Source organism: Phragmites australis, chromosome 20 (genome assembly GCF_958298935.1).
Source record: "Phragmites australis chromosome 20, lpPhrAust1.1, whole genome shotgun sequence".
Lineage (NCBI taxonomy): Eukaryota > Viridiplantae > Streptophyta > Magnoliopsida > Poales > Poaceae > Phragmites > Phragmites australis.
This window is the reverse complement of record NC_084940.1, coordinates 3,120,560-3,137,418: the sequence shown is the minus strand read 5'-3', so window position 1 is coordinate 3,137,418 and position 16,859 is coordinate 3,120,560. Positions and strand designations below refer to the sequence as shown.

Sequence of the window (16,859 nt, the reverse complement as noted above, 5' to 3'; positions counted from 1 at the left end):
TTGGAGACATTCATTCCCATCCACTGTGGACACACGTGTATGTACACACAGTGGAGGACACATATGCCCTTTTAGTCATCTGTCCACAAAAGCCAGCTTTACAAGAACTAAAAAGAGAAAATGATTGAAAAAGTGGTTTAAAAATTAGTAGTATTTGAGAAAAGAAAAGACTTGAGAACATCTGGACAAGGTAGAACGCTCATGAGTTTGGGCCCATGTTAGACCGGAACACTCTGGCCTCTACTAGAACCGAACCGAACCGAACCGAACCGAACCCTCCGCAGTCCGCACTCCCACGAGTATAAAATGAGGCAAGCAAGCCCTACACGCACGCGTCCAACAAACCCACCCCAAATTGGAGAAGGCCGAAGGGAGCCAGCGCGACGCAACCGACCCGACCCGATCGCTTCGTGAAGCATCGCACGCGGAAACGAAGCCGCGTGCCATCCCATAGCTGCTGATTCGCGAGCCGTCGCCGTCTTCGCTCGGCGATCCATCGGGCGACGCGGAGAAGGAAAGAGGAATCAAACCAAGGAGGAGCTAGGAGAGGAGGGAGATGGCGGAGAACCCGCAGCTGTTCGGGAACGGGATGCCGGTGCCGTTCTACGGCGAGATGTTCGTCCTCGCCCGCGACGGCGTCGAGTTCCACGTCGACAAGATCCCATCGTACGTATCCTCCCGCTCGCTTCACTGCGTCTTCTCCCTGCTGATTTAGCGATGTAGCGGGGGATTGTGGTTTCTGGATGGGGATTTAGGGATTACCATACTAGGTAAGGTTTTGACGGGTAGAAAATACAATGGATTCAAGGCCAAGTCCGCCCGAATTTCCGGGTGGTGCGGAACGGGCACGCCAGAGGTGGTGGCGCGGGCGGCCGGATTTGAACCTCGGCTGGGTTTTTTTGCCGGCAAGAGCCTACCGGGGACAGCCATAGGTCCGGTTGCTGCCCCTCGTCTCGAGACGAATCTTGTTGGCTGTTAAATTTCATCCATATGTTTTGTTGGGGTTACAAATAGATTTAAGTATGATCTATTTAACTTTGTATTCCCTAATTTAGAGAATTCGGAGCGTTAGGTGGGAAGAACTGTTAGATGAGAAAGGGAAAACTGTGCTTAATCTTGGATGGTTGATATTAAAGTTATATCCATGATGGACTGCAACAGAACTACAAAAATTTGGAGGAAAATAGGATTTTCTTGTCATTTGCAAGATTGAGCATCATTTGTCACCTCATTCCCCAGTGCCCACTATACTTGATGGGTGGATTTATTCTTTGGATAAGGCTTAGAATTATGCTTGTCTTGGAAGCTTATCTTTTTAGTCTCTGCTGTCTGCTCTGGGCAAAAAGATCTGACCATGTTTTCTTTTTGTTGCTTCGCTTGTTATCAATCAGAGCTCCTGGCGGTCATGTGAAAACAAAAGGCACAATTTACCTGTCAAATATAAGGATGGTGTTTGTTGCCAACAAGCCTGTTGGTAACTTCTTTGCTTTTGATATGCCCCTGGTAAGTAATGGTATTCTGAAAGTTGGTTCTTCCTATCTGCTCTTACAGAGTCCCAACAAAATGTAAGGGTGAAAGCACCAAACCATAAAGGGGAGAGAAAAAAACTGCAATGACACCTAATCAAAGCTGTTTCCACAACCACCGACAATCAGCATACGAACTCTACTCCTACCATTCTTTTTTACTTGTAGTTTTGGACAAAGACTCGATCTTTACTTGAAATCAACCAATGTCATTTTTGTGTGACAAATAGCAATACCTTTTGGACTTGTTTGGATTGTGGGATACGGATAAGGATAAGATGTGGGCTAGTCTCAGCCTCCATTGTATCTATTGAAGGGTTAGAGTTAGCCCTGTACATATCACAATTCCCCCTCCATCGTATCTAATGACGGGTTAGGAAAAGGTCCCCTATATTTCCCAATCCCACCATCTTATCCCTCTATCCAAATGCCTCCTAGTGGTTAAAGTTTTATAAGTTTGACTGCACGTATTCTTAAACAAAATACATTTGAGACAGAGGAGGTACTTCACTATGGCCGTAGAAAGAAAAGAAAATATTCTCTCCAATCTGCTCCACAATTACCCGGAGGGCAGCAAAAACTGTAACACAGATGAATATGCAAGCCCGCAAGCTCAACAGAAACTAGGTAAGCATAGGAGCTCGCTAGCTTATTCAAACAAAGAAATGAAACGAGCTAAAAGACGAAGACTATCAACTTTAGTCCAAAGTGCTGTTTTTAGCTTGAATTACTTGAACTTCTCTTTTTTTTTAAAAAAAGCGGTTGCTAATAGCACATGTTGTATTGCTACAAAAATAATGAGTCTCATCCATTAAAATCCAACAAACATTTGAGGACGGCGTGGTGATCAAGGCGACCCTCAAGTAATATGATGTTCCTCAAATGCTTGGTGGATATTACTGGATGACCATTGTTTCTCTGTCAGTGCAACATGTGATGTAAGCATGCACTGTTCTAACGAAAATTTCAGGCAGTACGGCACTTTTAACTAAAGTTAATGAAGTCTTATTCTTTTGGCTCGTTTGTTCTTTTTTTTTTTGTTGCCTAGCTTGCATGCTCGTGCGTTTGTACTCTAATGTACTACTACCTGGTTTTCGTTGAGCTTGTGGACTGTTACTGTTTTGCTGCACTCCAGGTAATTATCAAGCAGCTTGGAGAACATTTTGCCCACTGACATAGTGAAGTAGAATTTGTATGGTGATTGTTGGTGGTTTTAGTGTTGTCCCATGTATCATGGTTGCCAACAGTTTTAGTTAGGTGCTCAAGTGCCATTGCAGTTTTTGGCAAGGTGCTCTCACCTGATCTATGCTTACATGTTGTTGGGACACTCTGTAAGAGCTGCTGTCTTCACAATCTCAATCTAAATGCTCTTGCTTGGTTGACTTTCTTCAGTTGTTTGTGCACGGTGAGAAGTTCAATCAGCCCATATTTCACTGCAACAACATCTCTGGATTCGTTGAACCAGTAAGTATCACAAAATGCTTGACATAAATACTCAACATCTGACACTGCGTTACTAACATCGAATGTTCAAATGCAGGTTGTTCCAGACAACCAGAACAGGGCCCTGTACTCAACTCACGCCTTCAAGATCTTGTTCAAGGAAGGCGGCTGTGGTACGTTTGTTCCTCTCTTCTTGAACCTGATTGCATCTGTGCGGCGCTACAATCAGTTTGAAGCCCAGTCTGCTGCTAATATGGCGCCGCGTGTGGACCCTCTGCAAGCTGCTCAGACTCCTGTTGATGATATGATGCGCCATGCGTGAGTGCTCAATCTAACAATCTGTTTTCTGTGCTCTTGATCACCATTTGCTCTGCGGTAAACTCACCTTACTGGGTGTGTACAGGTACGTTGATCCAAATGATCCTACCAAGATTTTCCTTCAGCAGCCAGCACCAGAATCCCAGCTGAGGAGGAGAAACTACCATGGCCCAGCTGACAACGCATACTAGTGTTTGGTTGGATTGTAAAAAATCTCATGCTCAATTACGTGCTTTGTGCATTTGAGCATCACCTATCCTACATTCCAACGTTCATCACAAATTCACAAATGACCTTAATGCCATGTATTCTGACTTTATTTGACTTTATATGTACATAATGTGCGAGACGGTGTCTCAATAAATGATGTTCATTCGCAGTGCCCTGTTCGAATCTTAATGGAGAATATAGTTTCTTGTTCACGGGGCAACCATACCCTGCAAATCACGCAAAAACAATACACATTCGTTCTGCTTCAGTTTCTTTGCTACTATCGTTCTTGAAGGATTGCTGGACATGTGGGACCATGGTTTGATCTATAACGGTGATATTCATTTCTTCTAGAAGAATGAAAAGACATACGTAGCGACTATGGTGGCTGGCATCGCCCAAAAAAAAAGCTGACGCATTTTTTGTGTGGCAAACTGGTAATTGCTGACAGGATCTCGGTTCAGCATTCCATTCAAATTCGTCACCTGCAGAAATACCACTACATTTCAGCGCAAACTGCTTGATGTTCTTCAATACTGCAGCCCGTCGTGCCGTGACAATGCCTTTAACTCGTGGCCAAGTTTAATGGATTACCTCCCCTATCATCGGAGTTGCTCTTTTGGATCATTTTGGTCATCGGCTTTTAAGCTTCGTGGTACAATAAGTTGTTGATCTTGCGTGCGGCTTGGAAGCGGTGCTATTGTGTTCCTCTGATTGGCTCTTGTAGTCACTTTGGCTATTGATGTACTTGTCTTTTTACTTTTTTCTCCTGTATCTAGGGGTGGAAACGAGCCATCTCGAGCAAGCTCGGTGTCGGTGGATGAACACCGTAAGCGGGGATCTTAAGGGACCACTTTTGAGATTCGGTCGGGGGTTGGTCCTGGATCTACCTCGTACGTGGGATTAATACGTGTGGGACTTAGGCAGGATGGATCGCCGTCGGCTAGTAGTAATGAATGCACCAAGGGTTTAGACAGATTCAGGCCGTACGGAGGCGTAATGCCCTACTCCTGTGTGTCTAGTATATTATCAATGCTCTTCGAATGCCTTTCTCTGGATCTCTAGCACTCTCGTTTTTCTCTGTGTTACAAGGTGCTGATGTTCTATCGGTTGTGTGAAGTCTTGAGCTTCCTTTTCCCCTCCTCTTCTACGAAGTGCTCCCCTCTTTTATCTACCGGGGGGAGGCCCTCCAGGGAGTGCTCAGAACGAGGGCACAAGTTCCTGTAAACAATAAATGGAAAGCAACCATCATGGGTCTATAGTTGATGTTACAAAGGGTTGAAAATGCATCCCTCGGACGGTCCCATCAGTCTTCACGTCCCAACTTTAGTAGGTGCAGGGGGCCCACCGGCCAGCCTCTGAGTACTCTCTCATGCCCGTCTGGTCAGAGTAGATCTGACATGGTCTGATGCAACGGGACGATAGGCGATAAGCCTCAAGCCCATCGAAGATATCTTCAAGCCATCTTTCTTCATGAGCCCCACGAAGGGACATGCGATGGGACCCGCCGCATTGATTGTTCCCACGCTTTTCTACCAGGAGGTGGCAGGGACTGACGTATTTAGTACGACAGGCGTGGGGGAGAGTGGTTGGATGTGACCGTCCATGCTCCCCCTTAAATACAACATCGGGTCTCCCACCGATTGACACCTCATCGTGGAGTCCTTGTGGGGTTCACCGGCATGGGGCTTCTCGGGTCCTCGGAGAACTTTGGCTACTCGGGGACCAACTGCTCTTGGCCCCAAGCGCCCACTCCCGAACCTGGCTCTTCTCGGGTCCTCGGGGCACTCTGGGTACTAGGGGACCAACTGCACTTGGCCCCGAGCACCCACTCCCGGACCTGGCTCTTCTCGGGTACTCGGAGACCAACTATTCTTGGCCCCGAGCACCCCCTCCCGGACCTGGCTTCCCTCGGGCCCTCGAGGAGGTGGTCCCCGAGGGAAGACGTCATGTGGCACTGCGCTGTCCTGGCCTCGGGACTCGAGAACCCCCAGATCCCATATCACCGACACTCAGCTATGAGTGAGCTAAGCTAAGCTCGGCTTAGTTAACTTTTCGAGCTGAAAATCGAGCTTGGCTCGGGCTCAATGAAGGCTCAAGCCAGGTCGCTCCGACGCTCCCATAGCCTCTGCGAGTAGAGGAGAGGGAGGAGAAGAGCTGAAGAGGGGAGGAGAGGAGGAGGCAGCACGGGTGGCGGAGCGTGAGCCGTGAGAGTTGCACGACGCGACGACGTGGGCAACCACGAGGAGCGCATTGACTTCCACCCACGACCACCACCATCACACCATTAACACCACCTTGGTAATGGAGCAAGAGCCAGAGTCGTGGAAGTGGCGGTGAAGCTGTTGTCGTGGAGGAGGAAGCATTGCGCCATTGCTCCCGAGGAGGAGCTTCGAAACCTGAGGCACGACACTATAGACACGGCCCATACACGACACTGCCTGAGCCAAGACGGGCTGGACCGGCACGGCACGAGACCACGGGGCGTGCTTGGGTCGAGCGCGTGGCACGACGTGCCAACACGACAAGGCCCAGCCAGGCACGATCTGACCCAGTACACATGGGCTCGGCTATTTTCTATTTTCTATATTTTTTAATTTTGTAGCTATTTTTTTTATCTATTTTCTATATTGTTATCATATTTTTATCTATTTTCTATATATTTTTAAATTTTGTAGTTATTTTTTTATTTTATCAGGCCGGTTGTGACGATGGACTGCACAGGTGTCGTTGGGCCACTCGTGCCTGTTGTGCCCGTCGGGTCGGCCATGCTGCCGGGCTGCAATCATGGTCGGGCTGGCTTGACACAGCACGATGACCAACGAGCCGTGCTGTGGACTGAAGGGGAGGCATGTGGGCCGACACGGTATGACCCGTTACAGTAGCCGGGCCATTCGAACCATGCTAGGCCGGCCCGAGTGGCCCTTTTGGCCATCTATGGGCCACAGGTGGCAAGTGGGCGGGACCGTCGGGCGAAGAGGCGGTGGAAGGAGAGGTGCCAGGCGGGTGGCGACCATGGGCGGGTGGGGCTCTGGGCAAAGAGGCAGGTGGGGGCTTCAGGTCTGATGCCCTGGTGTGATTGGGCTCCTGTGTGGACTGGACCGGCTCATGAGCCAACAAGCCGCTCGGTAGCCAATTAGGCTCGACTCAATTTGCCATCGTGCTAGAGAGGTGACTCAGGATCGACTCATTTGACCTCCAAAGCCGAGCCTTTGCAGACTTGAACTCACTCACGAGCTTTAAGCTTTATTTTCAGCCTTACGTATACCTAACCTCCCAAAACTACTTATATTTACTTGGCACTCTCATGTGCCGTTCGTTCGAAAAAAAATTCTAAGCATCGAAGCTCGAAGCAAGGGCGTTGTCCATATGCGGCGGAGCAAGCTTTGACCTCGAAGCTCCGCGACCGCTTTACCTGGAGGATTCTCCTTACTCGAGGCAGTATTGGACGCTGTAGCATGTAGGCGAGGCCACGGACATGGTGCATGGGCCCACACGCCACAGACGAGTCCACAACATGTGGTCAACGGCAAGCTGACTTACAGAGAGGGAATGGAATCAGCAGCTGTGGGCTGTTGTCTGGCCTCATTTGGGCTTAGCACGTGGGCTTGATGGGCCAGGATGGCCCGTAGTCACCTGTAACAGCGAGCCCTTTGCCAAAGCAATATGGGCCTTGATCACTATCCATTACATAAACGGGCTAGGCCTGTATCGCGTTTTTTCTCCTCGGCCCATTTCTTGAACGGACCTGGGCCTCCAAGTTTACAGTTCTCTCCCTTCCGCACCATCCAGCCCGTCCTTCGAGGAACGAACGGCCAGGATCTGCCACGTTGTTACGGGGACCCAGTTGGTAATTAGAATTTTTCCTTAATAAATAATTACCTCTCTCACAGGAGGGTTTTCCTCTCCGAGACTCCGACTCGTGCCTCTGCCTCGCTCAATCCGCTCGATTCCGCCATGGCTTCCGGTAACCAGCTCTTCCGGTGCCCCTCGTCTGGCCTTTCCCGCCGCTCTACCCAGTTCCCGCGGGTTAATTTTTTGGGTGTTGTTTGGCCGCGTTGTTTGGTGGCCATTCTGTGCCTCGCTGCCCGCCGCCAGATCCGCGCCAGGGGTTGTCCTTTTGGGATTTTTACTGGGTTTGGCGTGTTTGGTTGCTAGGGCTCGGTTTGCATCGATGCAATCGTGGGCGAATTGTAGCGGACGACGCCTACGGGTTGGGGAATTGATTAGTTTGTGCTGCAGCAGTGGGGAGTGAGGGCAGGTGACTATTGGTCGATTTAGTGTTTATCGTGTTACATGGTAGCTGCAAATTCCGTTGGTTTTGAATCGGTTGTCGTACATTACAATTGTTCTGTACGTCTTTGATTGCTCCACGAATTATGTGTGATTTGTTAGATGAAGTATAAACGTAAACTTATCGAGGGTAACACGGCCGGTTGGTTTCGAAAATCAAGGTCGGTTTGCCTGTAGTGCTTGGTGACATGGGAGCTTTCTTTCTTTTGGGTTTCATCTCCATAAGAGTGGCTGGGTTTTTTTACGTTGGCTCGCTAAGCCTATCACAACCCTCCTTAACCCGGGCTTGGGACCGGCTGTGTTGGTACAGCATAGGCGGAGTTACATGGGAGCTTCCTACCGTAGCTTATATCCTGGTGCACAGTACAGGCCTTGTTGGCAAAAAAAATGAGCCATGCTTTGGAGCTTTCTGCTTTGAGGGAACTAGTAATTTGTGTACATTAGATCGCCATTTGCCACAGGTTGAGATTCTTAAGTGGAACACGTGAATTTGCTTATGTGATTAGGCTAGAAGAAGTGACGAATGTATCTTTATTGTTTCTGTTGGATAATTATGTGGTCTCTGATGTTCTCCTTTTTGTTTTGCCCAATTACATTTCAGACGGGAGCAAAAATTCAAAATCAGAGGAGCCGTCTTCAGCAGCTGGTGCAGGCCTCCCCAATCCTTTCGATTTGTCCTCTATGAGCAGCTTGCTCAATGTACGTTCTCTCCCTATTGCATTAATATGTTTTGATAAAGATGCGGACTTTGTACGATAATTTTTCCCTTCTGATACACGTTCTCTTTCCTGCATTCCTTTAGGTTTACTGTATTATTCTGCTTGTCATGTGCAGGATCCATCGATAAGAGAGATGGCAGAGCAAATTGCAAGTGACCCTGTGTTCAACCAGATGGCTGAACAGCTTCAGAAAAGTGCCCAAGGTGCCGGAGAACAGGGTATTCCTGCATTGGATCCTCAACAGTACATGGAAACGATGCAACAAGTCATGCAAAATCCTCAGTTTGTGTCAATGGCAGAGCGCCTTGGGAATGCACTTATGCAGGTACCATGCTTTGATTTCCCACTCGTTGCCAGTTTTATCCCTGATGCTGATTTCCCTCATGTTTCTCCTTGTGTGATAGGACCCTTCTATGTCCAGTATGCTCGAGAACTTGACTAGTCCAGCTCATAAGGAGCAGCTTGAAGAGCGAATGGCCCGTATCAAGGAAGATCCATCCTTGAAGCCGATACTTGATGAGATAGAGAATGGTGGTCCGTCTGCAATGGTGAAGTAGGTATTGTTATTATTATATACTAGTTGTGGGATCTTATTATGTCTTTAAAATTGCTGAGATTATTTTCTTTACTAAATTTAGGTACTGGAATGACCCCGAGGCTCTTCAAAAGATTGGCCAGGCAATGGGAGTTAACCTTCCTGGAGATTCTAGCGCTTCCACTGTACTCTCTGGAACTGAAGAGACTGAGGAGGACAGCGGGTATGACGATGAGTCCATTGTTCATCACACTGCAAGTGTTGGTGATGCAGAGGTAATGGAACTAAAAGAATGACTAGAGAATCTGACTTCTAAAAGAGTTACAACAACATCGGTATATGTAAGTTAGGGTCTGTTTCTCTGGATAGTTTTACGTCATAATCTGCTTTCTTAGGCTTATAGCTCTTAGACGCTTGCTTCTAAAGCGAGCCATCAAAACTTTTTGGGCGAAGGCAGCTTGCAAATTGTATCTTTATTCCTTCAATTAGTGTGGTGCTTATGCTTTTATCAAATAAAATTTGTTCTTTCCTTTTGCTTTAGAAAAATCTGTGGTTAAATTATGAGCAAATTTCTCATTTGGTTAGCAGTGTTTCGCCCCATTTGGAACGGAGGAATTCTATAGGAGCTTTTAGTGGGACTCTACTGATTCCTGCAAGACTCCTTATCACTGTTTTGGTTCTAAATGGACATTTCCCTGAGCTTTGCTGTATATGTGGTTGCTGCCATTGTCAATCTTTTGTTTGCCCCTGAGGAATTTTTATTAAATGTTTGGCGCCACTTCAGGAGTTTGAGGTCAAGGAGGCTTTAAAAAGGATGAAAGGAGGCAAGGCAATGGGCCCTGATGGTATCCTTATTGAGGTGTGGAGATGCCTTGGAGACATAGCAATTGTATGGCTAACTAAGCTTTTCAACCTCATTTTTTGGGCAAACAAGATGCCCGAAGAATGGAGGCGGAGTATATTAGTACCAATCTTCAAGAATAAGGGGGATATTCAAAGTTGTACTAATTATCGTGGGATTAAGCTGATGAGCCATACGATGAAGCTATGGGAGAGAGTCATTGAACACCGCTTACGAAGAATGACAAGCGTGATCAAAAATCAGTTTGGTTTCATGCCTGGGAGGTCGACCATAGAAGCTATCTTCTTGGTACGACAACTTATGGAGAGATACAGGGAGCAAAAGAAGGATTTGCATATGGTGTTCATTGACTTAGAGAAGGCCTACGATAAGATACCGCGGAATGTTATGTGGTGGGCCTTGGAGAAGCACACAGTCCCAACAAAGTATATTACCCTTATCAAGGATATGTACGATAATGTTGTGACAAGTGTTCGGACAAGCGATGGTGACACCAATGATTTTCCAATTAGAATAGGACTGCACCAAGGGTCAGCTTTGAGCCCTTATCTTTTTGCTTTGGTGATGGATGAGGTCACAAGGGATATACAAGGTGATATCCCATGGTGTATGCTCTTTGCAGATGATGTGGTGCTAGTCGACGATAGTCGGACGGGGGTAAATGGAAAGTTGGAGCTGTGGAGACAGACCTTGGAGTCGAAGGGTTTTAGGCTTAGTAGAACTAAAACTGAGTACATGAGGTGCGATTTTAGTACTACTAGGCACAAGGAGGATGAGGTTTGCCTTGACGGGCAGGTGATACCTCAGAAGGATACCTTTCGATATTTGGGGTCGATGCTGCAGAAGGATGGTGAAATCGATGAAGATGTGAGCCATCGAATCAAAGCCGGATGGATGAAGTGGCGCCAAGCTTCCGGCGTCCTCTGCGACAAGAGAGTACCACAGAAGCTAAAAGGCAGGTTCTATAGGACGGCAATTAGACCTGCGATGTTGTATGGCGCAGAATGTTGGCCAACTAAAAGGCAACATGTCCAACGGTTGAGTGTAGCGGAGATGCGCATGCTGAGATGGATGTGTGGCCACACAAGAAATGATCGGGTTCGGAATGATGACATACGTGATAGAGTTGGTGTAGCACCAATTGAAGAGAAGCTTGTCCAACATCGTTTGAGATGGTTTGGGCATATACAACGCAGGCCCTCAGAAGCGTCTGTACATAGCGGAAGAATAAAGCGTGCGGATAATGTCAAGAGAGGTCGAGAGGTAGACCAAACTTGACATGGGAGGAGTCTGTAAAGAGGGATCTGAAAGACTGGAATATCACCAAAGAACTAGCTATGGACAGGGGTGCGTGAAAGTTAGCTATCCACGTGACAGAGCCATGACTAGACTTGCAAGATCTTATAGGTTTCATCTCTAGCCTACCGAACTTGTTTGGGACTGAAAGGCTTTGTTGTTGTTGTTGTTGTTTGTACTTGTTTTACCATTAAGGCCGCATTTACAATTTTGGTAACATGACAGGGTCTGAAGAAAGCTTTAGATGGTGGAGCAGACAAGGATGAAGAAGATGCTGAAGGAAGAAGGGCCTTACATTTTGCATGTGGCTATGATGAGGTAAGTGAATCTGTTAAACTTTCTTAAACAGAAATAGATTATGCAACATGCCTGCTAATGCGAATATTTTCTTATACATCTGGACTTCCATTTTTTTTTTTTTTTTTTTGCTTTTTCCCCTTATCGCTACTAATTTGCTCAATCCATGAGTTGATCAACAGACCTGGTTTGATTTATGTTTTTTTCCTACAAGGTTTTTTCTTATTGCTGCCAAATTGTTTTACGTTGTGTTGTGTAGTTTGATCATTTTTACAAATGCTTTGTAACAAGGAATTTCCTGCAATTTTTTGGTATTCTGTTGTGGCACTTCGTTGCTGACTACTACTGTAAAATTTTAGAATTTAGACACACATACACACACACACTCTCTTCTGATTTAGTGGCCACATGTGGTGTTGTATCATACATCATCAATAGAATTAGGTTGCAGGGCCAAATCACCAATACGGCTGGCTGCATTTCTTCTTGTTTATTTTCATCTTTTAGATATCTTGATTAGTGGCAATTAATTGAATGAACTTCTGTATGTTTAGTTGAAGTGTGCGGAAATCCTTCTGGAGGCAGGGGCTGCAGTGGACGCACTGGATAAGAACAAGAACACTCCATTGCATTATGCTGCTGGATATGGTCGGAAGGAGTGTGTGGATCTTCTATTAAAGCACGGTGCTGCTGTGTAAGTTTGATCTGCTGTTTTCTCTTCAATCTTAGCTTAGGTAATTCCCGACCCATTGTTTGCATTTAACTTGTTAAAACGGTTTCAGTACGCTTCAAAATCTGGATGGGAAGACCCCCATCGAGGTTGCCAGGCTCAACAATCAGGACGAAGTTCTCAAGCTGCTGGAGAAGGACGCATTCCTATAAAACCGGTGCTCATATATTCACATCAAGTCATCAAAGATCAAACTCTTGGTTTTCATCCATCCTGTGAACTTGTGGGCTGGGCATGTTCTTGTTCATATGGAGGTGTTACACTTGTTACAAGAATTGCCATGAATCAGGACTGCAAGGTCCTTTCGAAGGTTTTTTCAGTTTTTCATGACAAGCGAACTTGCGAGTGTTTACTTTGTCATTAGCGTTTTTGAAATTAAGCTCCAAGATCATTCCTTCCTCTTTTCCGTTTGTGGGTTTCATGTAAAATCTCGTGGAAACTCAAAAACCCATCCGTAATATATACTTTCTTTGGATAAAAGCGTTCTGGCTAATGTTTTTTAATCATATATTCTGGCTAATGTTGATAGGTTTAAATGTGGACATGACAATGACGACCTGCTGCAGGTCTGCACTGCATGTGACCTGACCTGCTGCCCGCAGGATTTGAGCTGCTAGCTTGCTAGTCGAACAGCTTTGTAGTTGTAAGTTGTGTATGTTTTTGATGATTTGTGAATTGTCAATCTAACGAGTTTATTAAAGAAATAGAAGATGCTTTAAGTAGATAAATTATAGGAGAATATATGAAAGTTTTTATATAAATTCGGGTTTTCTTAGGATAATAACATAAGTTATATTTATAAGAGGATATAGCTAGTCTAAATAGATTTAAATCTAGTTGATGATTTATTTGCTTAGTTTTCGTTGGCTTGTATTTGATTTGTTTGGGTTTTTGTCTCCTCGTTTGGGCGTCCTGACTCTCACTCCTCCTATCAGTATGTTTTCTGGACTCATCTTTATTCTTGAAGATGAATCTTCTTGGTCGTAGAATGTCTTAGGTATCTATGGGTGTTTTTTTTTAATCCAGGGATCTTTCTGGATATGCGCTAGGAATTATGGAAAATCATAGGGTGTTCGCATAGGGTAACAATACATTATTCATCGTGAAGCCCTCTATTAGTACGTGAAATAAGGCTTCGATAAGTTAAAGTATATAGTTAGTAAAGATAAGCTTTTTGTTGGACCATATCATCAAGTAGGACTCGGATCCCTGATTAGGATGAAGCATCTAATAAGGTTTTTTTGATCTTTTACTCAAGATCCTGAATGCCTCCCTAAGAGTCTTTTGAGAAGGTGTTCAATTTGAGTAGGTTTTCTATTCGCTTTGCCTTTTAGAAGGAAGAAAGTTTATCACTGGTTGATTTCGAAAATTGAAATGTTGCAGTGGAGATTTCGAGTAGCGGTGAGAATTCTTTTTCCCTCATAGAATCATGATTACGGTAGCAGCACGAGGAGCTAAACTCCTCGGGGGTACGATGCCAACTGCCTCGCATGAGTCGGGCATTAAATGCGACGTGACGTTAAAGCGGGAGATCGTGGCCTCGAGTCGTGCCACGTTGTTAGCCGAAACGCCGTTTCTGGGTGCCTTCGTTCTGCATAAAGGCAAAGGGAGAGCCCACCTCAACGTCTATTCTTCCGTCATCGATTGCTTTCCGTCGTTCTCCTTGCGCTCTTGCCCCCCAAAAACCCTCTTTCCTCATTCTCTCTGTCGCCATGGGCAAGAAGAACATCGAGAAAGAGAGCTTCTTTACTGATGAGATGGCGAGCACAATCCTGAAATGACAAGAATCTAAGATTATGGAGGAGTTTCTGGAGAAGGACGAGAATGAAGAGGTGATTCCTTCTCAGGTTCTGATCCTTTGCACGTTGACAGCGGAGCAGACGATCCGAGCTCGGACACCCACATCACGGTGGTCTTCCTTGATTTCTTCTGTTGCTGCTTCGGTTTTTGTCCTTCCAGTTTCTTCCGCGAGGTGCTTACTTTCTATGGCCTGTAACTCATTCGTCAAGTCGATTGCTAAGTTCATCAAGTCAATACCGGCTGGGGTAGCCAGATCATTGGTCAGAAGGCGCATGAGGACCTTTTATAGAAGAAGGATCATCTTAGCAGCTACAGATTTAAAGCGGTTAGCCCCCTGTTACTGTTCAGAAGATAGTAAGACCGGGACTATGTTAAGGATTAGGGGTGGTGTGCTCATCTTGTGTTGACCATCACCCGTACTCGGAGCCGAAGAGGCATGCCCGTTTGTAGGATCGTCGTCATGATTACCCAGACCATCACCCCTATCTCTGATAGCAAAACTTCTCAGGGGTAGTCTTTACTGGAGGAGATGTTCATATCTATCATGGATATTTCATTGGATTGCTCCGGATTGGTATCTTGACAATCCATATTGTCAGAAAATACGAGGGTAGATCCTGACTTGTTGTGAATCGGACATTCACAATTGTCTTGGCAGCCGAGTGATTCAAACGAGTGGTTCAAACTCGATGTCGTAATCCTTAACACATTGATCTATAAATCGACTTACCTCATTGCTTGAATTGCCGCCATAAAGTTCATTAACGAAATCCACCTAATTGATCACCGGTTCATCAGGAAGAGACGTAAAGTTGTCGTAGAACCCCTCATTCGAAAAAATGATTTTCGGCAAAGCTTTGGGAGATGTCGATGGCATGTTCTATGTAGATTTTTCAACGCATATTATCATAATTCCCATGGATTGCGCTAGATGTTGATAATTTGTGAACAAGTAATCTAACAAACTTGTTGAAGAAATAGTTTATATTCGGCTTGTTTGGGTTTTTTGTCTCTTCGTTTGTGTGTCCTGTCTCCGTGTATATATGATGGTGTCATATGTCCTTTAGACTATTTCTTATTCTTGAAGATAATTTTTTTTATTATAGGATGACTTGTATCTTTATGGATAGTTTTCTTTCATTTAGAGATTCTCTTTATGGAGATAAATATATACCTTAAAAATTATGAAAATTTTTAGGTTGACCAGATATAATAACTATCTATTATTTATTGTCATATATATATATATATGACTCTTTGTACGTCCTGCACGGACTTACAACTAAATGAACCGGCACGCATTCCTTAGGCCACTTCGCACATCAAAATCGAGTTGAGTTGGTGTTTCAGTTGTAGGCCTCTAGTCTGCAGACTTGGATCGAGCGATCATGGCTGGGACTTCGGAGCCAGGGAACTAGAGCAGCAAGATCATGCCGGTGATAGAGCTGGGACTTAGGCTGTGCTTTTTTGGCCAGCTCAAGCACGATACGACATAGCTCAGCCCAAGCACAGCACAACATGAGTACAAATTAACGGGCTAGACCGGCCCAGCATGATTCACGGGTGGAGACGGGTCTTGATATGAGGCATAATGGGTGATCCGACTCGGCACAAAAATGATCCGAGGCATGGTGGTGATAGTATCTGTGCAGATATGGTGATCGTATGTGTGTGTCAATACACCACATGCCGTGGAGATGAGATCTCTAGCATGTATGTCTCGTTTCGTTGATCTTTTTGTCCCATCCAATGTGCGGTTCCTGTTCCTGCTCTGATGAGTGATGACCATGGCCATGCGTAACTGCTCAATAGTTCTTACGAGACTGATCCGCGTCTCGATCTGTGTTGCGGCCAAATTCTTTGCGCGGTATTTTTCTCAGAACGGTACTGGACCCATACCAGCCTGACACGATGAGGCTCGTCATGCCTTTGTGTTGGGTCTGGGTCTAGCTGCAGGCGACTCGGGTCAGCCTGGCCCGGTACAAACCACTCCTCATGTCATTCTGGCATAGCCCGAAGGACCCAAGGCCCAAAGATGGGGGCCGACCTAGCCTAGCTTAGCCTAGCCCAGTCTAGCCGAAGTCCTAGCTCTAGCCGGCTAGTAAGACTGGTGGCGGCGCTATCGGACGAGGGATAAGACGGAGCTGGCTTGGGCTGCCCACCCCAACGGCAGCATTACTGGCAATGCAGAGGGAGGCAGACGACCTTTACAGGGGCACATGTCCCACTCAAACTCTTGTTTTCAGTATATTTGAGCTTTTTTTTAAGCTCCAAGTCACTAAGTAGACCCCGCTCAGTTTTTGGCCGGGTCTGCCCCTACCTCTGCCGTCGTTGCCCTTGCTAGGACTCTGCTTACACGTACATTTCTTGGTAGGTACGTGCTAGTATAATCCACATTCTCGATCGTGTTTACACGACTGGGTTGGAATGGATCCCGTGTATAATGTGTATGATGTGCGTGCAGGCTTTATGTTGTCGACGGTCAGCACCACGCACACGTCTCTGGCCACCGGTATCTTTCCCGTGGTCAATGAAAGCGTGATAGAAGAGGCACAACACGCGATAATTTCCATTGATGTGCCGAAGCGGCTTATATGACGGAATACATGAGAGCAACAACCCAAATTGGTTGGAGATACATTTCAAAATATGTTGCGCTGAAGATAGAAACAAATGGTTGGGGTTGTTGGAGCGGTATCCGCGTGGCCGTAGACTTGCCGCTTCTGCGCCTGCAGTCCGCACTCTCTGCTGTCTCGGGTGCATCACAGTGCAATGCGGCACGGTTGGAGGTAGGAATTAAAGGAGTCGAGACTTATTCAGTCTAACAACC

At 46.0% G+C, this 16,859-nt stretch overlaps 2 protein-coding genes across 2 annotated transcripts; both read left to right on the top strand.

Annotated features, from left to right (window-relative positions):
• Positions 1-321: 321 nt before the first annotated feature.
• Positions 322-3,709, top strand: LOC133901725 (UPF0664 stress-induced protein C29B12.11c-like). Its single transcript, XM_062343183.1, has 5 exons — positions 322-666; positions 1,392-1,503; positions 2,919-2,990; positions 3,067-3,287; positions 3,373-3,709. Exons 1-5 carry the CDS (start codon positions 557-559, stop codon positions 3,476-3,478), a joined length of 621 nt encoding a protein of 206 aa, XP_062199167.1. The 5' UTR covers positions 322-556; the 3' UTR covers positions 3,479-3,709.
• A 3,678-nt stretch (positions 3,710-7,387) lies between these two features.
• Positions 7,388-12,709, top strand: LOC133901722 (ankyrin repeat domain-containing protein 2A-like). Its single transcript, XM_062343179.1, has 8 exons — positions 7,388-7,464; positions 8,392-8,489; positions 8,625-8,834; positions 8,914-9,062; positions 9,148-9,319; positions 11,428-11,520; positions 12,054-12,193; positions 12,282-12,709. The coding sequence occupies exons 1-8, from the start codon at positions 7,455-7,457 to the stop codon at positions 12,379-12,381; spliced, it is 972 nt and encodes a 323-aa protein (XP_062199163.1). The 5' UTR covers positions 7,388-7,454; the 3' UTR covers positions 12,382-12,709.
• The last annotated feature ends 4,150 nt before the right edge of the window (positions 12,710-16,859 follow it).

Bases quoted from the DNA above. Each gene is read 5' to 3' on its own strand.
- LOC133901725 (XM_062343183.1), top strand. From the start codon at position 557: ATGGCGGAGAACCCGCAGCTGTTCGGGAACGGGATGCCGGTGCCGTTC. The intron at 667-1,391 runs GTACGTATCCTC...GTTATCAATCAG, and splicing joins CACGTCGACAAGATCCCATC to AGCTCCTGGCGGTCATGTGA. The intron at 2,991-3,066 runs GTAAGTATCACA...GTTCAAATGCAG, and splicing joins TCTCTGGATTCGTTGAACCA to GTTGTTCCAGACAACCAGAA.
- LOC133901722 (XM_062343179.1), top strand. The intron at 8,490-8,624 runs GTACGTTCTCTC...TGTCATGTGCAG, and splicing joins CTATGAGCAGCTTGCTCAAT to GATCCATCGATAAGAGAGAT. The intron at 12,194-12,281 runs GTAAGTTTGATC...AAACGGTTTCAG, and splicing joins TTAAAGCACGGTGCTGCTGT to TACGCTTCAAAATCTGGATG.